Source organism: Thunnus thynnus, chromosome 17 (genome assembly GCF_963924715.1).
Source record: "Thunnus thynnus chromosome 17, fThuThy2.1, whole genome shotgun sequence".
NCBI classification, from domain to species: Eukaryota; Metazoa; Chordata; class Actinopteri; order Scombriformes; family Scombridae; genus Thunnus; species Thunnus thynnus.
This window is the reverse complement of record NC_089533.1, coordinates 1,585,678-1,611,138: the sequence shown is the minus strand read 5'-3', so window position 1 is coordinate 1,611,138 and position 25,461 is coordinate 1,585,678. Positions and strand designations below refer to the sequence as shown.

Sequence of the window (25,461 nt, the reverse complement as noted above, 5' to 3'; positions counted from 1 at the left end):
GTAATACCAGTATGTGCTTAGCCTAGCTTAGCACAAAGACTGGAAGCAGGGGAAACTGTCAGTCAGACAGACTTGGAATTGCTGGAAGGTTGATTTTTTTCTCTCAGCTATTGAACAGCGGTAGAAATGTAAGCGTAAAAATGAGACATTGTTATTTTAGCAGCCCTTTGCATTTTATCTTTTGTTTTTGTCGTTGTTGGAACTGTTGGTGACCAACAACCGCTGGGTGTAGTGACTACATGCAGCATCCAAAGTCTTTATATTTGGCTTCTAGGTCCCATTGGTTGCTCACATAATCGTCTTAGTTTCTAATATCAGGAATTTCTGATAGCTATGATGTCTCTCACTTGGTGAAATGTTGCTAATTTAAGCTTTTTAAATGGGGTGACCACAAGGCTAGCAGTTGGCTAACCATCTTGTAATAATGTGTGAACACTTCCAAGTTGGAATAAGGTCAAGTTTTCCTGTTCTTCCCATTTTGTACACAGTGTGTAAATGCAGTGTTACAGTTTACAGTTACAGTTTCTAGGTCCCTGTAGTTTTAGAGTTATGTTCTAGCTCCTGACCTCCAACTGCGGTCATCTAAACCTGGCTGATGGCGGAATGGACGGATTACTAGCTTGTTAGCTAACAAGATATAACATTTAAATCTGACAGACTTGGAGTTGTTGGAAGGTGGAATTGTCCTCATTTAAAAGGCTAACAGTTTCCCCTGCTCCCAGTCTTTGTGCTAAGCTAGGCTAAATACAACCTGGGCCTACAGTATCTCAGTACAGGACACACAGAGATGGAACTGATTTCCACCTTTTTATCTTAAGACAGAGAACAGGAGGATTTACCAAAATATCAGACTGTCCTTTTAAGATGCAGTAACACAAAATGTTCACCAGATGGAGCTGAAATTTTGCTAGTTCTATCGAATCTGTTTGTTTATCCCACAATTTAACATCTGTCTCTCTGTCTGTCTCTTGTTTCCAGTCTTTTGCAGGGTGTACACTCCGGATCATTCCTACGTCACCATCAGGAGTCGTCTGTCCTGTCGGGTCGGGGAGATTCTGGCTCTGGTCAGAGAGAAACTCCAGTACAGTGAAGACCAACCGGTTCTACCTGGAAACCTCATACTGGTGGCAGTCACATCAGCTGGAGGTCAGGAGACGCACAGTTACATCAGACTCACCAACTTAGGAAAATATCAGGAATACCTTTCACAATATAACACTCTTTAAATAAATACAGGGGCCAGTGAGCATATATTTAACTGTTTTTATTGGATATGTGTTCAGAGAAGGCCGTGTTTCGTCCCAGTGATGAGGCTGTTTTCACCACGCTGGGAGTCAACACTCACCTGTTCGCCTGCGAACCCTCTGAGCTGGAATCACTGGTGAGAAACTGATTGATTCATTGATTGAGGTTTAAGGTTATGTCTGGTTATTTTCATGTCACACCGCTGCACTGGGTGACATGTTCCTTCCTTATGAAGAGTTTGGTCACGTTAGTTTGATTAGAAACAGCTCCAAAGACTAATAACAGTGATCACAGTTTCAGTTCTCCAGTGAGTAGTTCTGTCTAAGGCAGACTTATCAGCTTTTAAGATGATATGTTGAATTTGTTAGCAAACAGTTGCTTATTTCCACATCCAGCAGTTAAGGACCAACATTATCATCACATTGATAATGTCAATAATTATTCGTGGGATTCCTCAGATTTCTAGTCTTGGTCCTTTGTAGTTTCAATCTGGTTAGTTAGTTAGGTTTGTCCACCTGTTTTCACCAGAATAGTGTGTAAATACAACTTCTGTCATATTATTAGATTCTTTTTTTTTTCATTTATCCCTTATTTAACCAGGTAAAATAAAGTACCAGGTTATAAAGTAGCTGAGTCGTGTTTCTGTCCACCTGGTGAATGTAAGTCCAATATCCACTCTCTTTTAGCTTTTTGTTTTTACTCTCTACCAACTCCTGAGGGAAATATCTGACTCTTTAGCTGCTAAATGCTCCACTATGTTCACCAGCTAGTCTACAGCTAACTGTGTCTGTTTGCCATTTGGTGCTGAGCAGGTAGTGTACAGTGGCTTTTTAGAACTTTTTCTCTGAATATAGCTGCCTAATGTGGCCCAAAATGACGCTATGAGAGCACTGAGAGTGAAACCAAAACAGTAAAATTGCAGCCGGACAGATAAACAATGAGCTGAAACTTGAGAAAAATGAAAGCAATTAAACTCAAGGAATTTCCAAAAAGTTCCGTAATAAGTCCACCAGAAGTAAAAGTGGGAAAAATATAACTGAAGTGTTGCTAAAAGACTCCAAACTGACTCACAAAGTTTGGTGAAAAGTTTGTAGGCCTGGAGGGTTTATTACATCTGCAGGAACCACAGATTTGATCTTATTCATGTGACGATCTTATTTGTGTTCACATGTTTTCAGGTGTTTCACACTTTAGTAAAAAACAAACTGTGTGTGATGTCATTTGCTGCACCCTCAGCTCCCTCTTCCTGAGGAGATCCACTGGACTCCAGGTGACAGCAAACTACATGACATGTCAGCGGAGGAGGTCGCCAATCAGCTGGTTGTGTTCGACTGGGAGCTCTTCAGCTGCGTGCACGAGGTCAGTGACACAAGTTTGTCAAAGTCAGGGTCTTGTTTCTCAAACTACTAAACACGATCAGTCATGTCCAGATATACAACAAAACTGCACACTTTCACACATCTTTGACCTTTGACATTTAGACAGTTTCCTGTTTATAAAGAATCAACGACGTGTGCACACATATCCAAAACTTTATTTTTGTAGCCATTTGTCAGCTCTGGCTAGCTATCATTTCACATATTCCAGAAAGAAACAGCAGTTAGTAGCAGTGATAACACTAACAGGCTACAGAAAGTTAGTTTTAAAACTAAGTTTAGAATTGAAGAAACAAAGTGATGTTGACATGAAAAATAAGAAAGTAACGTTAGCATGAAAAAATCACGGTGCGATTAAAGTAGACGAACACCACAATAATGGAATATGTCTTTGGGCGTTGTATTCTTCTTCATTGGTGTCTCTTGCAGGTGGAGTTTGTGTGCTACGTGTTTCACGGAGAGCAGTCCCGCTGGCGCCCCCTCAACCTGGAGCTGGTACTGCAGCGCTGCAGCGAGGTGCAACACTGGGTCGCCACGGAGATCCTGCAGTGTCAGTCACTGCCGAAGAGGGTCCAGCTGCTGCGCAAGTTCATCAAGATCGCAGCGCTGTGAGTCCATGTAGAGCTTCTCGTTTCAGGGAAAACATCTGGACTCCTGCAGCTGACCAGACGGTTTTCACGAAATGAGAATTTATTTGTTTTTATTTTGTCTTTACAGATTTGATTTAGTGCTGAAACAGTCAAAAGTCAATTATTCCAAAAAATTGAATCACCTCACCAACGCACCTTATCTTCAAGTTAGCTTCTAGGCTCCTTTACATTCATATCTGACAGGTGTCATTAAAAGCCGACGCTGTCAGTCAAAAGATCAACTTTCAAATAACTTGTTTTATGATATTCAGTTACAGTATAGTGTCACATTAGACAAAGTTAAGAAGCTGGACTGAGGTAATATTTGATATTTGTACATAAAATATGACTGCTGATGAATTTTCTGTTGACTGACTAATCAATTAATTGACTAATCATTTAAGTTTCCTGACAGTCAAGTGGAAAGGTTAGATGGCAAAGAACTAAAAATCCATGATTGTAATGTTGTGTTCTGTGTGTTTCAGCTGTAAGCAGCAGCAGGACTTGCTGTCATTCCTCGCTGTGGTTCTGGGTCTGGACAATCCAGCTGTCAGCAGACTACGACTCACCTGGGAGGTAAAACACACACCTGACACCGCTCTGCTTCACCTTCACACTGCACTACACTCCCATAACACTTCAGAAGAGGAGATTATGATATATGATCAAACTGACTTCATGAAACGTCAATTCGCTCAGAAAACAATCAATCAAACTTTATTTATGTAGCACCTTTCATAGTCAAATACAATTCAAAGTGCTCTGCAAGTGATTGACAAACATACAGGATGGTAAATATGGATTTGCAGACTAATGAACACCAAAAATAAGTAAAAAGCAAAGGAATTAATTGACTAAGACAACAATAAAAGATGAGATAATGAAAGAAAGACAGATAATAAAAGATAATACAAGCAATAAAAATCCAAATAAAATGATAAAATACCACACAAAATAGATTATAATTAGACAGAAAAATGTTAAAATAGAATAAAATAAATAATAATGATAATAAAAAATTTGGTACATAAATAACCAATACAAATAAGATCATCAGAGGAGGTGAAACAGATTGTGGTTCAAGGTACCAATTAAAAAATGTGTCTGTATGCTGATGATTTGTTGCTGTATATGGACCAGCCTCCTGTTTTATGTTTAGTTTAATACCTGAATAATGTAATGACAGAGCTTAATTTAAACACAGAATCACAGATTATTAAAATTTCGGTTCATTTCAGTTCGTTCGCTCGCAGAAACTTCAGCTGCTAATGCATCGTCATGAAACACTGGCTTTCGTTAAACTGACTCAATTTTAGAGTTTTAATAGAGTTAATAGAGTGGTCTGTGAATCCTGCTTCGTGGTGCGTTCAGGTGCTGAAGTGAAGGTCTGATGGCTGCATGTTTTGTTAAATCTCCCTTTCATCAGTCTCTGTGATGGGTTTAATATTCCTGTCTTGCGTCTGTCTTTTTCAGGAGTTTTTATGACGTTTTGTGAAGCACATTGTATTTCATCTTGGTATAACGTGTGCTATTTAAATATAGTTGAATTATTTTATGATTATTATCATTATAAAACCCAATGATAAGACACTCTGCAGTATTTCTCAATGTTCAAGGTTACTTTCATTGTCTCCTGTAGGAGAAAACTGTCCTGGATGAGGGAGCAACAGCAACATCAATCATCACAAAAGAAACACATTAAATAAGAGCAGGCACAGCGCCAGGATTTCAGTTTTAGCTGGGCCTTTTAATTACAGAAGTTAATACTGTTTTCCTTCCTTTGACAGTTTCCAACTGGTAGTCTCGCTAAAACAGAAATGACTGATGATCATGCTGTGGACGAGCACGTCTGGTTGATTATGACACTTTTTAAATGTTTTTCTAAAACATTTTCAATGCCAGGATAGCACATTATTTACCCGCGACAGTTTGTATTTATTACAAGCGGCACACGCGGGAATATTGCTCAAATCATGCGGAAATTAAACATAATGAGGGGTGAGCTATATTGACTTTTAACGAGAGAGAGAGAGCAGTGCACTGCGCTGACAATTCATAAGCTTGTCTCAACAGAAACAGTCTGTGCTTTCAAGGCAATAAAGAGACAATCAAGTCAGACAGTGATTTGTCACTTGTTATGGGAAACACACAAGGGCAGGAAGTGGATCTGAAACAAGAGGAGAGTTAGAAACCAAAATAAAACAGGAAATGCACAACTAAATGAGAGAAAAACAAAACATAACCTAAAGGCAGGATGATTCATGACACACACACGATAGCAGCTTAAAAAATGTTGTCTTTTACTTTTTTAGGAAGAGAAACGTGCTTTTGTTTTTTTTGTCTTTATTGTGTATTTAAATGTTAGTTTTATTAAAAATAAAAGTTGTCCCAGTTGTTTAGGATGTGCAGTTGTACAAGTGGGCGGGTCCAGGCCTGTTAGACCCGCCCACAACGCCACGCCGGAATAAGAGCACAACAAATAACACACAATAGATATGAAACCATTCACCTAAAAAATAATTCTATGGCAAAACATCTCAAAACAAACAGACAAGTCTCACTTTACATGCTTACAGACAGACACACAGTGAAATCCTGCAGTTATTTTGCCTCCTACACATCTGTCTGTCCTCCAGGAGATAAATGTAATAAATGTAACTGATAGAGGGACAAATGAATGTTTATAATGATTATTCACAGTAGTGTAATTTGATAAAATTGTTGTGTGTGTAAACATACAATCTGGATGACACACGTGTGATGTGATTAAAAAGTAGAACTGGTGTATCAACAGAAACATTCATGAATATTTGGTCATTAGTGGGAGAAATATCTAGTTTCTCAGCCGTACGTGGTCGGTGTTTTAATGATCTGTTCTCTCTGTTTCTGTGTGATCAGGGTCTCCCCGGGAAGTTCAGGAAGCAGTTTCAGCAGTTTGAGAGCATTGCGGTGAGTTTTTTTGTGCTCTGGTTGAGGAAAAAAGTAAAAATGTTTTGTTTAAAACAGAAAGGTTGACAGTGGAAAACGTACGTTTTAAGGATGACTGGGCTGAGAAATACACATTCATGGTTCCCGTGGGACGTACAAGACCAATGAAACAGCATCTGTAATGAAGAGTGGGAAGATGAAACGTCATTACGACACTTAACATGCAACATTTTGAACAGAACTGTCCCAAAAACATGAAGAACCACAAACTGAACCGTCGTGACATCAAGACTCCAGCAGAACAACTGTGAAATCAAACATTTTAAAAATGTCACACAACAGTACATCATCTTTTCATGCTCAAGTTTTAGGACTCGGTTACACAACGAAGGTGTTACGTCGCCTATTAATAGAAATGCTGTTTTGTAGCAAATGTTTTTGTACTGAAATGTAATTTAATGCAGCCGTACTGGACCTGTAGTGGACGTCTAAGACCTCTGCTCTACAACCTGATCATCTCTGTTATCCAAAATAAATTTCATTAAAACAAACAGGCCTGTATGTGACACCAGCATCATGAATTTAATTGATCATATCTGTGTTACCAGGACCCGTCCAGGAACCACAAGTCCTACAGAGACCTGATCACCAGCCTGAGACCTCCACTGATCCCCTTCACACCTCTGCTGCTCAAAGGTAGTCACAGACACTCCCAGCGGAAGATAACGTTTGAGTTGCGTTAAAAACAAATCAACTAACAGACCACTTTATTAGGAACAGCTGCGTAATCTTTTAGTTTACGCAGCTTAAACATTTTCAGTTTAAACATTTTCAGTTTCTGTTGACGTTGTCAGAAAGGTGATAATTCTACTTTATGTTTATTATTGAGGTCCTGGTGGGTGATGGTGTATTGGAGTGCATTATTTATTATTTATGTTTTTTGGCAACATATATTTGTATTTCATATATTCATTTGTAATCACTTACGGTAATTTATTCATTCATTATTTTTTGGTAACTTTTTTTTTTTTTAAATCGCAGTAATTAATTTATTCATTTATTTATAACTTTCGTGTGTCACCCACAGTTTATCAGCTCCGCCAAAAACCAGCGTTTTCTGTTTCAGAGACAATCTGCTGCTTTAACAGGAACTAAATGAGACAACATTTCATTTAATTAATGTGTATTTTAATTATGTGACTCATTTCTAGCGTTCTTCATGTCCAGCAGCAGAACGACAGACTGAAACTTTCCGAATAAGACGTCTTTTAGTTTGTGATTTGATGAAAGTTCATTAGCGGATCATTTATCGGCCCTCTGAGAGACTCTGTTTCTCTCCAGCTGCGTTAGCACGTTAGCACCACCTCACTAATTAGCACTTCTGGCTAATCAAAGCACTTCAAAGACTCTTCTCTTCATCGCTGCTTTTCTTTTCCTTCTCTGCTACGTGTTTCTTTTCATCGTTCAGTTTCAAAGGACTTTTAAATGAGATTACTGTACACACTGTATGCCTCTGTGTGTGTGTGTGTGTGTGTGTGTGTGTGGAGCTTTAAGCTCTCCGTCTCCATGGCAACACCACCAGAGAAAGATGGATGGAAGTGAATATAGTGGTTAAAATGAGAAAGAAAGAAAGAAGAGATTAAAGCTGTTATGTATTAAATGTTTATAGGACAGACGCACTAATATGAGATTTAATGGCCGACAACCAAAACATAACTGATAATATTACAAAGAGGACAGCGAAGGCCTTTTCTTTGATTGAAAGGTTAATTATTTCATTGCAAGTTTGCAATTTCAGAAAGAAAGATTGTTATTTCTTAAATTGGTGATGCTTTATTTCACAGGTCTGTTGATTTTACACTAATTTCCTGTAAATCTTATGTTTTGTTTTAAAATCTGAAAAGTTACTAATAATTATAACTGTTATAAATGTAATGGATTACACGCTTTATTTTACAGCTCCCTTCATTTTATACTAATTTCCTGAATATCTTTCAGGTATTTGACGGGTAATTTAACCAAAAAAACATATGATCAGTTTATAAAATATAAAAAATGAACAGTATAAAGTGGTTAAAAGGATCCATCTTGACCGACAACAACATCAAAGTACCGCTTACATAATGATCCAATAATATCACATTCTGAAAGGAGCCATTTTGCAGAATGAGACTTTTATTAAGGACATTTTGCTGAAAATATCATTATTATTATTTATATTTATTTAAAATTTTGAGTGTAGGACTTAAACTTGTAATGAAGTATTTTAACAGTTTTCCTTTGGTAGACTTTATGCTATAAAGAATATTAATATTAATGTAAACATGATTCATTTATTATGTCGGTGTCTAATTAAAGGACCAGTGTGTAGGATTTAAGTCAAGTCCATTTTATTTATACAGAACCAAATCAACTGTTACTTGAGCAGGTTAAAAGACCAACTGACTGAAAGTGACTTAAACTAAATGAGTGGTGATAAACGGATGGATTTTAAAAGGGCTGATTGTTTTCTGTCTCTGTCAGACTTGACGTTCCTTCACGAGAGCTGCAAGACGTTTCACGGCGAGCTTGTCAACTTCGAGAAGATGGTGAGTAAATTCAGATGCAGTTAAACTTTTTTCATTTCAGTATAAAAACCAACTGAGTCTAATGTCTCTGCAGAGTTTTGATATTTAATATATTTTCTCTTAGACGATACATTTTTGGTCTCGAGATGATATCTGATATTTGTTGCTGCCACATTAGTTTATATCAAGGTAAAGAAAAACGTTATGTTTTTATTGGAAAGAACATTACAACATATATTTCCATCCACCTGCTTTTATTCACATGACAATTTGTGCTTAAAAAAACCTGAATGGAAACACCGATAATTCAAAAAAGTCCTGAAGTATTGCAAAAACATGTTTACTGTTGTCTGAATAAAAGTAGCTGTAGCTAAACGTCACTGAAGAGCTGCAAACATCAGATCTGTGTGGAGCGATGATGAGGAGACTGTAACCTTCCTCAAATCAATACATGAAACCAACAGAAATGTTTTAATATTTCCATCATGTTTTCCATCGTTTCAGCTTTGACTCTTTTAATGACGTCATCTCATTGTGGCACCGACAGCAGTGGATGGAAACAAACATTCACTACATTTTCTTTTGATGATTTTCAGGAAATTCGTTTAAAATTTGCGCTAAATTTGGATGGAAACTTGATTACTGTCTCTGGAGTTTGGGCTCCTTGTATGATCAGATATCAACACATTTAAATACAAACCAATACACAGAAGTACATGAACAGAGGCAGTGTAGTGTATATTACATTTAGTTTTACTGTAAATGTACAATACAGTGCAGTTGTGGAAAGTAACTAAGTACATTTACTCAAGTACTGTACTTAAGTACAGTTTTGAGGTACTTGTACTCTACTTGAGTATTTCCATGTGATGCTACTTTCTACATTTCAGAGGGAAATATTGTACTTTCTACTCCACTACATTTATTTGACAGCTTTAGTTACTTTTCAGATGAAGATTTGACACAATGGATAATATAACAAGCTTTTAAAATACAACACATTGTTAAAGATGAAACCAGTGGTTTCCAACCTTTTTGTCTTTTGACGTCTTACAAAAAGCAGTGTGTAGTCGGGGTCACATTTCACATGTCTATGAGTTGTTAACAGCTCCACCAAATAGTGATTTTTCCCTCTAAACTTCTCACATGCTTTCATTTCAATAAATGTTCAAATGATCCAATATTTCACCAAAAATCAAAGATTAGAGAAAAAGTCCAAAAACTGAAAAAAAAATTGTGTATCAGAACTTTGTTTTTTCTTCTTTCCTCTCCCATTAATCATCTCACCACCCCTCAGATTTATCTGCTGACCCTTTGGAGGGGCCCGACCCCTAGGTTGGGAACCACTGGACTAAACTAGCTAACTGTATATAAAGTAGTGTAAACTAGCTCCACCTCCAGCAGCTACAACAGTAACATGCTGCTCTAACACTGATGCTTCACTATTAATAATCTAATGATGTCATATATAATAATATATCAGTCAGAGGGACCAAACCACTACTTTTACTGCAATACTTTAACTACATCAAGCTCATAATACTTATGTACTTTTACTGCAATACTTTAACTACATCAAGCTCATAATACTTATGTACTTTTACTGTAGGAGGATTTTTCATGCAGGACTTTTACTTATAATGGAGTATTTTTACATTGTGATATTGTTTACTGCAGTAAAGGATCTGAGTATTTCTTCCACCTCTGCTAAAGTAAAGATAACTGTTGATGAATCTCACAGTCAATGTGGTTGAAAACTCCATGAGGATTTTTTTTCTTTTTTTTTCAAAAGGTTTCAGTGGACTTTTGAGTTGTGAAATTATGATTAGAAACATCAAAAACATTAACTATAACAAACTGAAACAATAAACCTAAAGCTCAAACGTTTACTGCTTTTAACTTCCTCCCTCCTCCTCCTTCTTCTTCTTCTTCTGCAGCATAAAGTGGCGGAGATGGTGAGGATAATCAGACGATACAGGAGCAGTCAGCTAGGTAACTCACTCTCACACAGATGTATGAATGGACTCCTCCCTGCTGTCAGTACAGCACAGGCCTCAGGGCCGACATTAAAACATGATGTTATGTTTTTACCTGTTCATGTGTCGACACGCTGCTGCAGCTGCTGTGACCTCTGACCTCTGACTTCACTCATCAGACTTCTCTCAACATGTTTCTGTCAAACCAAACAGACTGAACACGTCTGTGCAGAATATTACACTCAACTTTAGTAGTAGCACATAAAGTGATAAATGTAATATAAACATGCATAGAGATAAATACATATGAACACATTAAATGATTAGTCGATCAACAGAAATTCGTTGCCATTTATTTTGATAATCAATTAATTGTTTTGAGTCATGTTTTAAGAAACAATGTCCAAATTATTAATTATTATAATATTTTTTGGTTTCAGCTACCAGAAGATGCATGTTTTATGAAATATTGTAATCCCATGTGGTGTCTTACATCACACAGAAATGAAAATTAAAATAAAATTAAAAATATAGGAAAAAGTGCAGAAAATCAACAGATTATTTGATAATGAAAATAATTGTAGTTCTTCTTGTCGATCTTGTAGATCTTCACATTATGTTGAAGTTTGTCTCCATCTGGTGGTGAAGTTGTGTCACTGCATCTCTGTGTTCTGTAACTGATTAATGATGGAAAGATTGTGATTTTATCTGTTTACTTTCCTTTCTGTGTTTTCCTCTCTGTTGCCCGGTAGCCATGGATACGGAGACGTCCCCGTCCCACCTCCAGACGAAGGCGTACGTGCGACAGCTACAGGTGATCGACAACCAGAACCTGCTGTTCGACATGTCCTGCAAACTGGAGCCCAAAGACACATAGAGGGAGAAAAGAAAGAAGCTGGGATGAAGAGATGAAAAGGAGGAGGAGGAGGAGGAGGAGGAGGAGGAGGAAAACGATCACATGCTGTTATTCAAGAAACTTGTGTCAAGGGGAAAAAAAGCAGAAACTGAAACTGGAAACCTACAATCTCCTCCTCTTCCTCCTCATCGACCTGCAACAAGAAATTAATAAAAACAAGATTTTGATCAGCTGAGAAAAAAAGCTTCTTATTCTTCCTCTCCATGCGCGACTATCACTTCCTTTTCCTCTGACTCGTCTTCTCCACATCCCCTCCTTCCCTTGTCCTTCCATCAGCAACTGTCTAGTCCAAACACTGCCAGTAACCCTGACGACCAACACACGATGATCCACAACAGACACATTTGGACGAAGTTCGTCGATTCGACCGACAGTTGGACCAAGAACTCGTCACCTTCAAACAAACTGAGAGACATTTGTCAGTTCATGATCCAGTTGGAGTTTGTAGTTTGAACTCCAGATTCATTCAGCAACTATCAGGAACATTCTTGAGATGTTCGTAAAGGTCTACTGAGAAAACCTTTGACGGAAACATCACAGAAACCTCCGTAGTCTTCCTGAATCTATTTGGGACATTCAGATTTCAGATATAAACACCTACAGCAACCAAACTCTTCAGAAATAACACAGAAGTGTCCTGTGAAACTTTTTTCCACAGTTTGTTTGAGACACTTTGCAACTCTGAAATCTTAATCTCTGTTGTGCAACAGTTTTGAACGTTTCTCTTCCCTGAACGCAGCCTCAATGAAATAAATCCTGTCAGAGGTGAAACAGGACAGCAGTGAAGATGAAGAAATGAATCACTTTCCTCCTCCTGTGGCGACTGACCAATCAGACTAAAGACAATCTGACCACCTGATTGTCACTTGACTGACCTCTGACCCTTTCACAGCCTGCAATCTGGATGCTTTCCATTCAGCTAACGTGACTCATCACTTCCCTCCCTTACATCTCTTCTTTGTGTCTTAGCTCGTCCTAATGAGAATGCAAGAAATTGTTTTCATGAAATGACACATCCTCGCTCACTCCAGCATCGTATCAAAGAGACGGCAAATTACTACTGATGCACAGGAACTTTCCTCTAGTGATAGTCTTATAGAAAAACACTATAAAACTCCAATATTGATTATAGATCTACTGCGGCTCCACAGATAGTGACTGTCAATTAGAATTTATTCATGAAAGAACAGAACACTTGAGGCAGCGAAATAAGTGCTCTACGTAAAGCCTATAATACAGCTGAATCGATCATCAGAAAATGAATCAACAACTATTCTGATAGTCAATTAATTGTATTGAGTCATTTTTTGCTATTACTATACTAGATATTACACATTTTCTGGTTTCTTTAGTCCTGTAGACCAGTTTCTGAATCGATTAATCGAGAAAATAATCGACAGATTGATCAATAATGAAAATAATCATTAATTGCAGCCCTAGTCTATAATCTGTTTGTGTAAGACTCAGGCTTGATACTACAGGACTAATAATAGCTGTGAATATACAGAAGTTTAGCAAGTTTTGGCTGTTGATGAAAAATCAATCAGTCAATGTACAGAAAATTAATCAGCAGCTGTTTTGACGATTGATTAACAGTTCAAGCAAAAATTTGTGAATTTGCTGCTTTTCCAATTCATACATGATAGTACAGTAGTAGTCTCCACAGCGAGTCTCCTGTACAACTTGCAAACATGCAATAATATAAAAAATATTACAGATTCACTGAAACTTCCCCATAAGATACACCTGTGGTTCCTCGTCTGCTGTGAGACTCTTTTAAGTTATTGGAACATCCTCGATGATGGCGGTTTGATTTGTGGGTCCTAGTCTGAAAGGACAGGAGGAAGTAGAGTTATCTGAATGGAAAGCACCCTTCTGTCGATCAGCTGCCAAACAATTAACATGGGAATTATGTTCCTGCGAAGATGCACTAAAACATGTCCATGGATCTACAAACGAAAGGTGTTTTGGGTAACTGGACGTCGCGGACAACCACATCTCGAGCTGACTTGTTGATCCAACTTCCTGTCAGGAGACAGGTTGGAATTCACACACTGGAACTGAACTGGAACAGGTTACAGTATAAACCAAAACTGCTTCACCAACATCTCTGAACAACAACAACAACGTGCAGACGGAGAATTTAGACAGACAAGTTGATTCTTTAACTGGAGAATACATCGCTTTCAAAGACGAGTAAATGTCGATTTACATTTCGCAGCGTTGGTTTTGTTCTCCAGGATCTTTTCTTGGACACAGGCCAGACTGTACAACACTAAATCTTTGCAGAAACAGTCAGTAAATCATGTGACACTAAACCTTGTAGAAACTGGTCTGAGTGCAGGTGGAACCAGTAGAAATTAGACTTTTTAACTCTAATGTCACTCCACGAGTTTACATGTCAGACTCCTGCACCCGGAAATCTGTTCATGACTGAATATATTTTTCCATCAATAATGAACTATTTCACATCAAATTCAGGACACAAACACAAAAAGACCAGTTATGGATCTGCAACTGAACTGGCGATTATGGTTAGTTGTGTCCATAGTTTACATCAGTGGTAAGGGCTGATAGTCTGACCTCTGACCTCTCTGATGTTACACACAGGGGAACTGTTTCTTTATGCTTCAGATTCCTCCATGATTTAATCTAAACAATGACGATGCATTCACTGACAGTATCTGTGATGGACTTGTGGACACTGTGGGACATCTGTCACAGTGCGTTTGCAAACTCAGATCGCATGATTGGACTTGTTTAGCAGAGGACTGTCAGGATGGTGGACATTCCTCGCTGGATGCGAGCGTGTAGATGCTGGTTTTCTACCGAACGTGATCTCAGTTTCAGTCTGAAGATGTTCACCAACTCTTCGGTCTTTTCTGCTTTTTGTTTTGGGGCTTTTATTGTCTCTCACAGTGTTTTCTGATCCAACAGGGGGGCTGGAGAATTCAGCAAACTGCTCAACGCCACTCACATCATGCTCACTTTAAAGGACCATACTGATATTTTAGCCTGTTTACAACAAATCACGTCCACTCTGCATTGCTGCCAGCTGTTTTTCAAACTGCACCACAGTGGTTTATATTTTTGAATGTGGTTTAGTTTAGTCAGTATTATTGGACAATATTTTTGGTCACTAGGGGGCAGCAGATTAAGCTGTAAACAGAACATCTGGCATAGTATCTGCTTATAAAGTAGTTGTGGCTAACATGTTAGCAAACAGCTCCCTACTTCCACAACAGAAACAAACATGATCATCCATTAACAGTGAATAATTACCTGTGGAGTTCCTCAGGGTTCCATTCCTGGTAAATTTTCAGTTCACATGCTAACATGTTACGTAACGTAACATGCTGTAATAGGTTGACACTACCTTCAAAGACATCACAAAATAGTGTCAGAAAAATGAATCATACAAGCATTTTCTGATCTGACACATCATGTGTGAGGTTTGGTTCAGTTTAGGCGACTAAAACGAGATTATTACTTTTGCCCACTTTGGGGCAATGCAACAGACTGTAAACACAACACCTGATATATTATCTGCTTATTAAGTGGCTAACATTTAAGCAAACAGCTGCCTACTTCCACATCCAGCAGACATCAGAAGGGTGTTTATATTCACTTGATGAATTTAAGTCCAATATTCACTCTCCTTTTAGCTCTGGTTTGCTCTCCACCAACAAAATATTGATTAGAGTAGCTTTTAGAGCCAAAAAATAATTATAAAATTCAAATCTCATTTTAGACACTGAAAAGTTGGCACGTATGGATGTTACCTGATAGTAGTCATTTTCAGGTCCATGCGGGTTGATTTGCAGATTGAACTGAGGCCATCAGAAATCTGGAAGATATAAAAACACTTAAAAAATAAATCTAAAACACGTTGGCACATTTTGGAAAACGGTTGGCTGTGATGTCACATACATAACACATAAGTGTTTAAACATGCAAAAAAAAGAAAAACAAACCCACGGGTATGGTCCTTTGATAAAGTGACTGAAAATGATCATAAGCTGATTGAACTGATAATCACATGGCAGCCAATCAGCTGTTTACGTGACGACATCATCAACTTGACTACAAAGATAAGTCAACAGGAGAACTTATTTCTCAGCATTTGGGATCTAACTGCTGTCACGTTTAAAACGGCCAAACGACTTTAAGGAAAGACCCGATCGGCCCCACACAGCTCTCCTGTTACCGGTTGGATCAGTGGATTGGCGGGTTGAGGTCCGAGGCAATAACGGAGTTACAGGAAGTGACGCTGGTTGGCCAACTTATCGCATCAACGAAGCACTTTTGCCAAACCTCAGGGCTCAGAGACAGAGAGAGGTTTTGTTTACTCTTCTATTCTAGATTTTCAGTAGAGTTCAGTTCAGTTGAGTCCAGTTGTGTTGCGATCGATTGGTTCTGTGTTTGTACAGCTGATCACACTTCAGTCATTAAGACTATAATAATAGAAACCTACAGAGTTGTTGTTTTTATGCTGTAATCACCACCAGGTCTGAGTCCAGACTGTTGACACTGAAACATTATTTTAGTTTGGTTTTGACAGATCTGTAAAAAGAAAATCTCCATCTGAAGTTATTTTGTCTGTTATTGAGTCCTCAGGGTCTAGTCAGATCTAAACTTTGGTGAACTTGGTGAATCACAAATTTGCACTGTTGAGGGAGTCCAAAATGGAGGAAGCTAACATGACTGACTGTATTACAGACTCTTAATTTTTTTTTCTTTACACAAATAGTGTTCATTGATTTTTCAAGGTCGTTAATCCAATATATATTTGTGTCATCCTTAGTCTCCCTTTTTTCCCAAAATATGATAAAAGATGCATTCTCACCCTTTGCTTTTAGAGAAATCAGTTTACAACATTTGCCTGTGGCTTTACAAACACAAGGGTTGTGGAGAAGCATGTGTTTTGAATGCTATTAATTGTTAGAACATGCATAGAATCCTTAGATAGGATTTAAATATAAGTGTTAAATGTTTTTAGAGTGTTAGATATAATAGTACCTCTTCCCTGTCCAGGATACTGTAAGTTGAAAAATCCAGTTATCTGGACCGTGTCTCTCTGTAATTTTTTCATAATTTTTCTCAAACAATTGGCGCAAAATGTGTTAATAAATTTTAATTTGTGACACTTAGAGAAGAAGCAAGCAATCAAGCTTATGAGTACATGGACATAAACGCTGGAGTAAATTCAATGTGACGAGTGTCTGAAATACAGTGAGTCTACGTTAGCATATTTGAATGTGTAGCTAAACTAAACGCAGCATGATCTGCAGTTAGTCGGAGAGACAAGTCAATGGTACAAATACATTTCTCATTTTATTGTCTGGTTAGCAACCAAGCTAGCTAGCTAGCTAGCTGGTAGCTAGCTTGCAGGGTTATTGTAGCATGTTCCCATAGTCCCTACAACCCCAAGTGGTGCCATGCCATTGGTCAGACGTCCCATTATTCCGAAACCCCAATAGTTTGAAAAAACTCCCATTGAACCAAAAGCCCATTAATCAGATGGCCCGTTATCCTGAAAACAAAAGCCCACTGCTCCAAAGACTCAGTATAGTCTGTTATTTAACAGTGTTCATCTGAAGTTTGCTAACATTAGCCACCTAAGCTACTGGCAAAACCCAAGCAAGTATGTGTTTTATGAATTCAACTTTGAATTTCAAAGAGGAGGACTGTTAATTCTTCTTTAAAAATTCACAAACCACTTTAACAATATGTATATATATATATATATATATATATATATATATATATATATATATATATATATATAAAATATATTTTGCAACTCAACACAAGACAAAATGAATGAAGATGGAGGTTTTTCCTTAGTGAACTGAAGAGTTTCATTCTTAAGATGCTCGTAGTTTCTAATGTTTACTTCTTGCAGCTGATTCACAGAAAAACCCTTTCAGCCTTTAATGATCACTTCTCTTCGCTTGAAGTCTTTTACTGCATTAACCTGACCCCCTTTTTAAATATATGAGCCCTGGTCAAAACACTTATTTGAGACTTTTCATTTCCAGTAAGATTTTCAGTCAGTATCCTGCTTTGTGTTTGGAATGAAACTCTTCACTTAACTCAGAGTACTGTAAAAAGTGTCTCAAGAAGTGTGGAAAGTTTGCAAAATGTTGACTGTGCTCAGCTCTGGTGGCCGGTGAGACTTTGTCATTTTCCATCTGTACCATAACATCCTGTTTGCAAAAGCTCAGTAAGGCTGATCCCGTCCAGAGACAAGTCCACCTCCTCACACATGTCAACATATCCGAGACCAGGTAATATCTCTGAAGTCTGTATTTTGTTTTACAACTAGGCTGTTACTTTCGTAGTTTTTGGATTTCATGGACATAAATTTAAAACAAGCTCTGAGCTCTTCATGTAATCACACCCGCCAGTGATATCAGAATGCACTGACCACACCCTGAATACACTTCTACATCACTGCAACAAGGTGAAAACATCAACCAAGATTTTCACCTTTAACACACTTAATGTAGTATCATACCAGAACTGATATCTGCCATAAAGAAGAAGTCCAACATTTGCTGTCATGTTTTTACAATAGAGGATCTTTGATTCAGGAGTAAAACTCAGGACAGGAACATAATAGAAGTCTCAAATTACCTCCACCATTTGTTTACAGTGATTCAGATTTTGAACAACATGATGTGTGAACTTGATTCTGGACAGGGACACAACCTGCAAAACGTCTCCAGTTTGACAAGATCTTACATCTCATATGGAGAGAATCTTTATTTTCTCCTCAAAATATATGAAATAATCCCAGCAGGGTTAGACACAGTAGGCCTTTCTCAGTCTCCGTTATTGTCTGTTCTTGTGAAACATCATTAGTCACAAGTATCCAAGCGTGCATCTTACATTAACCAGTGGCTCCTAAGAACAAAAGTTTGAACTCCCAAAAACACAAGTTAAAGTTAGAAACCCTGAAGAACGCGAGTCCCTGTTCATGCTCCCAAGATCACGTGTTCAAGTTTGAGCTATCAAGAACATTACTTCGACCTCCAAAGATCACGTTTCATGTTAAACTCCTAAGAACACCATTTAAAGTTCAAACTTCCAAGATTGAGTTAAAACTCCCAAGAACGAGAGTTAGAGGTACCAAAAACACATGTTCAATCTTTTGTGAACACAAGTTCAAGTTTGACCTCCCAAGATCATGAGTTTAATTTCAAACTCCCAAAAACACAAGTTGAACTTCATAGAACGAGTTAGAAGTCCCAAGAACACCAGTTCAAACTAGATATCCAGATCACAAGTTCGTTTGAACTCCTAAGAACAAAGATTTGAGTTCAAATTCCAAGAACACAAGTCAAAGTTCGAACTTGCAAGTACACGAGTTTGAACTCCCAAAAACATGACTTTGACCTCCCAAGATCAAGAGTTAAATTTCAAATCCCCAAGAACATCAGTTTGAACTCCCAATATCACAAATTCAGTTTTGATCTCCCATTTATTTAAAGAACATGTAACTCTCTTGCTTCAGAGATCAAAATGAATTTTCAGGACTCTGTATTTGATGTTAACTATCTTGTCGAGAAGGAGACATTTGCAGCAGTTCAGTCGGGTACAAAGTGTGAAACCCAGCGAAGATGACATCATCACTAGTCTGCCGGTGGCTCTCTCAGGACCACTTCCTGGGTGTCGGGCGCTTTATTATGGATCCCACTGTAGTTCTGGGCAGAAACAGAAGTCCTGAACCCCGGCTGTCTCTAAATGCAACCCTAACAAAACGATTTTTAATGCTACACCTAAACTCATCTAAACTGAACCATTTCTAACCTCACACCTGAACCAAACCTTCCAGTTATTTTGGGACAATCGCAGCTTCTGCCTGTAATTCTGCTTCTGGGATCCATAATTTTGAAAGGTGGGCGACCTCTTGGGTCGAGGCCGTCCGCTGTGTCGCCTGTATGAAAACACTGAAAAAATAAAAAATGTGTATATATTGCAACCCTGTAAATAGGCAAATACTAACGGAGACTCTATTTTATGTATGAGCTGAGAGAGAGTGACGCTAACTCAAGGAGAAATATTTGATTTGGTGTTTTTTATTTGTAAAGGTGAGAGAAAGTGTGCAGTGATGATAGAAGGAGAAAGAAATGATGATGAGTTTATGACTTTATGAATTGTACAGTTAAATCTCTTCAGTTTTATTGTTTGGTTGTTTTATATCTAAAGCTTGGGGTTGTTTCTGTTTGTTTTTTTGTACAGAAGTGGTTGTTTACATTGATACAAGTCCTTATTTCTGTGAACGTCAGACAGACGATGTGATTGGAGCAGAGGCCTGGAAGGAGGCGGGACCTGGAGGGTTAGTGTCATACTACAGAAAGTTTAGGAAAAATACTGCAAAAAAATCCGGGAATTTGAACAGCCTGCTGTAATGTATGATGGAGTACTAGGGCCAACGTTAAGGAAAAAAGATATTTTGAGAATTAAAAAAATCATAATGTCATGATTTTTTAGGGAAAAAACACATATTTTAAGTAAGTAATTTTAAGAGAAACAAAGTCACAATTTCAGGATAAAGTAATTTTTTTGTGGAAAAAGTAAAATTATGAGATATAAGATAAAAAAGTTGTAATAGTATGAGAATAAAGTTGTAATTTTACAAAAATCGAGCATCAAGTATATTGTGATTTTTACTTGTAAAAAGGATAAAGTAATTTTACAAGTAAAAATCATAATATTAGTAATTATTGAAGATAAGTTGTAATTCTTTTGAGAATTAACTTGTAATGAGTTTTTTCAACACTTTTTGAAGAAGTAGTCACAACATTACAAGAAAAAAAGTAATTTTACAAGAACACAAGTTTTATGAGGAGAATGTTGTAGTCATAGTAGTCATAATTTTACAAGAAAAAAAAACATGCAACACTTTGTCCTGGAATTACTTTTTTCTTTGATATGACATTTAAATCATATTGTGATTTTCTTTTCCCTCTACGACTTTATTTTCTCTTAAAATTACATTTCTTTTCTTTTCTCTGATCGTTTGTTACTTTGTTACTGTGCCATTGTTTTTTCTCTGCAAAACAATTTATTTTTTACAATTCTGATATAGAAATTATTCTTAAAGCTGCCAATGGGAGCAGATAATTCAAGCGTTTCCAATTTAGCTGTTCACCTTAAAAATGACGACAGTATTTTGAAATAAAACACATCTTTTATAAGTTTACCAACAAGTTTGTGGGAAAAAGTCAAATCCCCCAAAAAATTAAAAAAGCAGGCCAGGCCAGAAGTAGAAGTTTAAAGGCTTATGGTGAAATTGATTGGTTGGAAAGGTATTGATTACACTGAATCTAATTCTGTTGACGTGCTCAGTCAGGGAAGTTATGATTGACAGCTCGTCCCTCCTCCTCCAGACTTCTGCTCCCTCTGCTGTCACACTACAGACACTGAAATAAAACCTCTGGACAACAATAACGCTGCCGCAGACTCACTTTATGCATGTGTGAGTGAATTGTATCTACAACACAAACCTCTTGCAGTCAATACTTAAGTATTAAAAAGATAAAAGTATTCATATCCTCAAAGTAGGATTTAAGTCCTGTAGCAGGAATGAGATAAAACAAGTGCAGAATAAACTTCTGTAGGTTCACAACAAGGAGTGACCTGTTCCACATAAAGTAATTTAAATAAAAATGTATATCAGAGCAGCTTTAATGGGTAAATTCATGCAGCTGTAAGTTAAATTAGGAGATGCTGGTTAGAGACATGTTTATACTAAGACTACATCCACACTAATATGTTTTCATTTTAAAACAAAAAACGATCTCTGTCCAAACGAGCTTTTTAGCAACATTTCAGAAATAATCTCATTCCATACTAACACCTGAAACTAATGCCAGTGGACACGGGAATTGTCGCACATAGCTGAAATAATAGCTTCCCTCCTGTGCATGTAGGCAGTAGTAGTATTATAAAATGCAAAATTTAACACAACAGCTGCTAGCATAGACAACAAGGTCAGCAACACCTGTAATTCGTTATCCATGTTGAATTAACCACTGGTAGTTGAGGCTTATGTTGATTGTTTACCTCTTTAAAAGGGTCACATGATAGGAGCATGATGAATCAGGGAAGGACATGTTGTGACTGATAGTCAGGAGGTGAACGTGGGTGTCTATGTCATTGTTTTCAAAAGTCTCTGTTTCCGCCCGTCCAGACTAAAATGCAATCCTGGAATTTTCTAAGTAAAACGGTGTCTGCAGCGTTTTCAAACATCTCCATTTTAGGGGTTTGAAAACCCCAGAGTAGTTTGGATGCTTGGCGTAAATGTAGCAGGAATTATGTGTTTTAAAACAAAAATGTATTAGTGTGGCTGTAGCCTAAAACACACACACAAAAAATACTAAAATTTTCTTCTTGCTGACAACTGCTTAGAAGATTTTGTCTGTTTATTTTTGCAAATGTAGAATGACACTGTCATTTCCATTTTAATGTTACAACACTATGATTTGTGGGTTATTCTTTAAATCCTACTGCCTGCGGTAATGTACGAGAGTATTAGAGCCATGGTAAAGGGAAAAATGTATATATATTTTGAGAACAAAGTGAAAAAAGGCATAATTTTAAGGAGTAAGGCATAGTGAAGTAAAGCAATGTTACAAGGAGAAAAAAAGTCTACTTTAAAGTAAATTTTGTGTGGAAAAAGTTGTAAAATTATGAGATGAAGTCAAAATTTTACAAGAAAATTCTAATATTTTAAGATTGTTGAAATATATACTATATAGTTGTTATTTTACAAGTAAAAATGTTGTAATGGTAGAAGTCAAATGATTAAATAGAATGTTGAAAAAAATGAAAATAAAGTTGAAATATTTTCAGAATAAAGTCATAATTTTGAGAAGAAAAAACCAAAGAGAAAAAAAGTCAATTTCAGGATAAATTAAATGTTACAAATGATGAGATTAAGTCCAAATTTTACAATTAGAGTTGAATATTTCAAGATAAAGTTGTAATTTTATGAGAAACTAGATGTAATATCAAAATGTCACACACTCTGGCTCCATATGTATTTCTCTTTTATATGGATGAGGTTTTGATTGTTGATCTTGAAGAAGGCCGCTATAAACTAGATGTGACATAAGATTGTCGGTTTTCAATGTAAAGTTGATCCCGCACTCTGCCCTTGCTCAGCATCACAATTTATTGATCGTACTAATGTTTTGGTTCCTCTGGATCTTGACAAGAGTATTTATAGGTCTAGAGAGACCAAAACATTAGTACGATCAATAAATTGTGATGCTAAGCAACAGCAGAGTGCGGGATCTTCTTTTCTCAAGACTGAGGTGATACTTTCCAATTATGTGCAAATATCTCCTTTGATAACCAAGTAAAAAAGCTGTAATTGTAGAATGTCATTGCTGCTTTTACCTCACAATGCTGCATTCTGGGTTATTCCCCTAACTTATACAGCCCAATGCATGACAGAGTTTTAGGGTCACTGTTAAGAAAAATTCATGTCATGACAATAAATCACTATCATCATTTTGAGGGACAAAGTAAATTTTATGTGGAAAAAGTTGTAAAATTATGAAATAAAATCTACGTTTTACAGTTAGAGTCAAATATTTGAAGATAAATTTGTAATTTTATGACAAACCAGATGTAATGTGACATGAACTCATTTTGCAAGTAAAAAAGTTGTAATGGTAGAAGTCAAATGGTAGAATTTCATTGCCATTTAACGTTGCAACTCTTGCAAATCATTGTGGGTTATTTCCCTAACTTGTACAACCTACTGTAATGTACAATGTTTTAGAGTCACTCTTTAGGAAAGAAAACTGATATTTTGAGAATAAAGTTATCATTTTCAAAGACAAAGGAATAATATTACAAAAAAAAATAATTTAAAGAGAAAAAGTAATTATTTCAGGATGAAGTTAATTTTATGTAGAAACAGTTGGTAAATGATAAAGTCAAATTTGAACAAGAAAAGAGTCAAGTTGTAATTTTATTACAGAGGTGCTTCAAACAGGTTTCAGTTGGTCTTGAATGTTTCTTGGATGCATTTACACGATGCCTCTCAGAGATCCGGTAGCTGTCCTTCATCAGAGTCTTATTGATGAAGGTACCAAAGTGCTTTTGAACAGTGAAAATGTATAAAACTACAGTCAGTTACAAAAATGGAACAATGAACTGAACAAATTGATTCCAATCAGCAAAGTGATTCATAATTTCCACCTGGAGTTTAAAAGTCTAAACTCCTGCAAAGTTGAAGCGTTTGTGAATATTATTCCTTGTGAAAAATGGACTTATAAAAATAATTGTACTTATTTTTATTTTAGACTTAAGCATGCAAACTTTCTTTGAACTTTGACATTACTTATACTTGACCCAACTCTCTTTTCTCGTCTTTCGTTGATGAGTTTTCTTCCACCTTCAAAGCAGCTCAGTAACAGGAGAAGCCACACAGCTGTTTTTGTGCAGGTTCTTGTGGTCCAAATGTATTGCAATATAAGATGGGTAAAACTCTAGAGTGTGTGTTTGTTTTAATTTCAGCTGATAGGGTCCCTGCAGCCCCCCTGACCTCCAGGACTGCAGACTGGACCAGCATCCCCCCTGGGAGGACAGCTTTCCAGCCCTGATTAGGAGAAGGTTTATATTTAGGGTAAAATTTGGGGGAAGGGTGAAGGTTGGAGCTTCAGATTAAATACTCGACACATACAGTAGTGAATGTTTCAGAATGTGTTTGCATGCCTGCAGGAGAGTGTGTGTGTGTGTGTTTTAGGTCTGATTTCAAACAGGTGCAGGATCAGATGCAGTAACTGCCCCTCTTACATAATACGTTACACCTGTTAAGTCCACTGTGCAGGATTATTATCAGCAAAATGACCTCTGTCAGCATTCTATTACTATATATTATACTACTGTATTATTATCATTACTGAGGTATTAACATTTAAGCTGAATTTTAAAGTGGATTTGAGCTTTTTTATATACTGTTGGGTGGTTTAATTTACTGTATAATCAATGCAGTTATTTATATGCTCATACCTCAGAATTGGGAACAACTTACTATATTGTACAGTGCAGTATTAGGGTCACTGTTGAGGGAAAAAACTTGTATTTCCAGAATAAAGTAAAAAAAAAAATTGAGAAAAAAGTCATGTCATCAGAAAAAAGTTATTTTAAGTGAATAAAGTCATATTTTTTAGAAAAAGGCATAGCACCAGAGAAAGAAAACAAAAGTCAAAATTTAACAAGTCTAATAGTTCAAGACAAAGTTTTATAATACAATATGAGATAAAACTTTTAGTAGAAGAAAACTGAATTTAAAGAGATAAATCATTTTAGTAGAAAGTAGAAAGTTTTAATGGTATAAGAATAAAGCTGTAATTTTGAGATAAACCAATTGTACACAAAAGGTGTAATATTAAAAGTATAAAGGTAAAAGGGCTGCATTTTAAGATGAAACTTAGCTAATTTGAGCCTTTTTAAATACTGTTAGGTGGTTTTATCTACTTTATAATCAATGCGTTGTGTTTTAACTGCTCACTGAAGGATTTTACATTTTTAATCTGCAAAGTAACACAAGCTGACACAAATATAGTGGAGTAAAAACTATGAAGTATGTCAGAATTGTACTGAAGTGCAGTGATTAAGTAAATGTTTTTAGTAATTTTGCACTGCTTCAGAAGTATTTTGTCATGTTTAAAGGTGCAGTGTGTAGAATTTAGTGTCATCTAGCGGAACGGACTTGGCAGAAATGGAATATAATATTCATAAGTATGTTTTAATTAGTGTATAATCACCTAAAAATAAGAATTGTGTTTCTGTTACCTT

The 25,461-nt window shown here is 36.8% G+C and overlaps 1 protein-coding gene across 1 annotated transcript in view; it reads left to right on the top strand.

Moving 5' to 3' along the window:
- rapgefl1 (Rap guanine nucleotide exchange factor (GEF)-like 1) overlaps nucleotides 1-21,096 on the top strand; it is a 54,441-nt gene extending 33,345 nt beyond the window's left edge. The window contains exons 7-16 of the mRNA XM_067616071.1: nucleotides 979-1,146; nucleotides 1,284-1,381; nucleotides 2,482-2,604; nucleotides 3,051-3,229; nucleotides 3,736-3,826; nucleotides 6,149-6,199; nucleotides 6,787-6,874; nucleotides 8,702-8,766; nucleotides 10,683-10,737; nucleotides 11,474-21,096. Coding sequence (XP_067472172.1) covers nucleotides 979-1,146; nucleotides 1,284-1,381; nucleotides 2,482-2,604; nucleotides 3,051-3,229; nucleotides 3,736-3,826; nucleotides 6,149-6,199; nucleotides 6,787-6,874; nucleotides 8,702-8,766; nucleotides 10,683-10,737; nucleotides 11,474-11,598 — 1,043 coding nt within the window. The 3' untranslated portion in view covers nucleotides 11,599-21,096. The remainder of the gene's footprint in view (nucleotides 1-978; nucleotides 1,147-1,283; nucleotides 1,382-2,481; nucleotides 2,605-3,050; nucleotides 3,230-3,735; nucleotides 3,827-6,148; nucleotides 6,200-6,786; nucleotides 6,875-8,701; nucleotides 8,767-10,682; nucleotides 10,738-11,473) is intronic.
- The last annotated feature ends 4,365 nt before the right edge of the window (nucleotides 21,097-25,461 follow it).